The sequence below is a fragment of the Pyrgilauda ruficollis genome, unplaced genomic scaffold (assembly GCF_017590135.1).
Source record: "Pyrgilauda ruficollis isolate IOZ18807 unplaced genomic scaffold, ASM1759013v1 scaffold115, whole genome shotgun sequence".
NCBI lineage: Eukaryota > Metazoa > Chordata > Aves > Passeriformes > Passeridae > Pyrgilauda > Pyrgilauda ruficollis.
In genome coordinates, this window is record NW_024509766.1 from 1,826,832 (window position 1) to 1,827,361 (window position 530).

The following is a 530-nucleotide window of genomic DNA, read 5'->3' on the forward strand; positions in this document are numbered from 1 at the left end:
CCCTGCTCCCCCCATTTGTGTCCCTGTCGCGCAGGCGCAGTCACTGACCCCTGCCCCCCCACACCCCATTTTGGGGTCCCGTGTCCCCATAGGCTCAGTCACTGACCCCTGCCCCCCCACACCCCATTTTGGGGTCCCGCGTCCCCATAGGCTCAGTCACTGACCCCTGCCCCCCCACACCCCATTTTGGGGTCCCCGCAGGCGCAGTCGGTGATGCTGGAGCTGCTGTCGGAGCTGCAGGAGCGGCACGCGGAGCTGGGGCAGCGCCTGGGCGCGCTGGAGGCGCAGCTGGAGGCGCTGCGGGCGCTGCTGCAGGCGCTGCCCGCGCTGCTGGCCCGCGCGCTGGGCACGGCGACAGCGACACCGACCGGCCCCGCGACACCGACCGGCCCCGCGACACCGACCGGCCCCGCGACACCGCGGGCACCGACCGGCCCCCGGACACCGCGGGACGGCGGCGACACCGCGCCCTGCAGCCCCCGCCGCGACGGCAGCGACAGCGCCTGAGGGACAGCGGCTGAGGGACACCC

The 530-nt window shown here is 75.1% G+C and overlaps 1 protein-coding gene across 1 annotated transcript in view; it reads left to right on the forward strand.

Annotated features, from left to right (window-relative positions):
- Window positions 1-524, forward strand: part of KCNN1 (potassium calcium-activated channel subfamily N member 1) — a 17,845-nt gene extending 17,321 nt beyond the window's left edge. The window contains 1 exon segment of the mRNA XM_041481917.1: window positions 151-524. Within this exon segment, the coding sequence (XP_041337851.1) occupies window positions 151-507 (357 nt within the window). The 3' untranslated portion in view covers window positions 508-524.
- The last annotated feature ends 6 nt before the right edge of the window (window positions 525-530 follow it).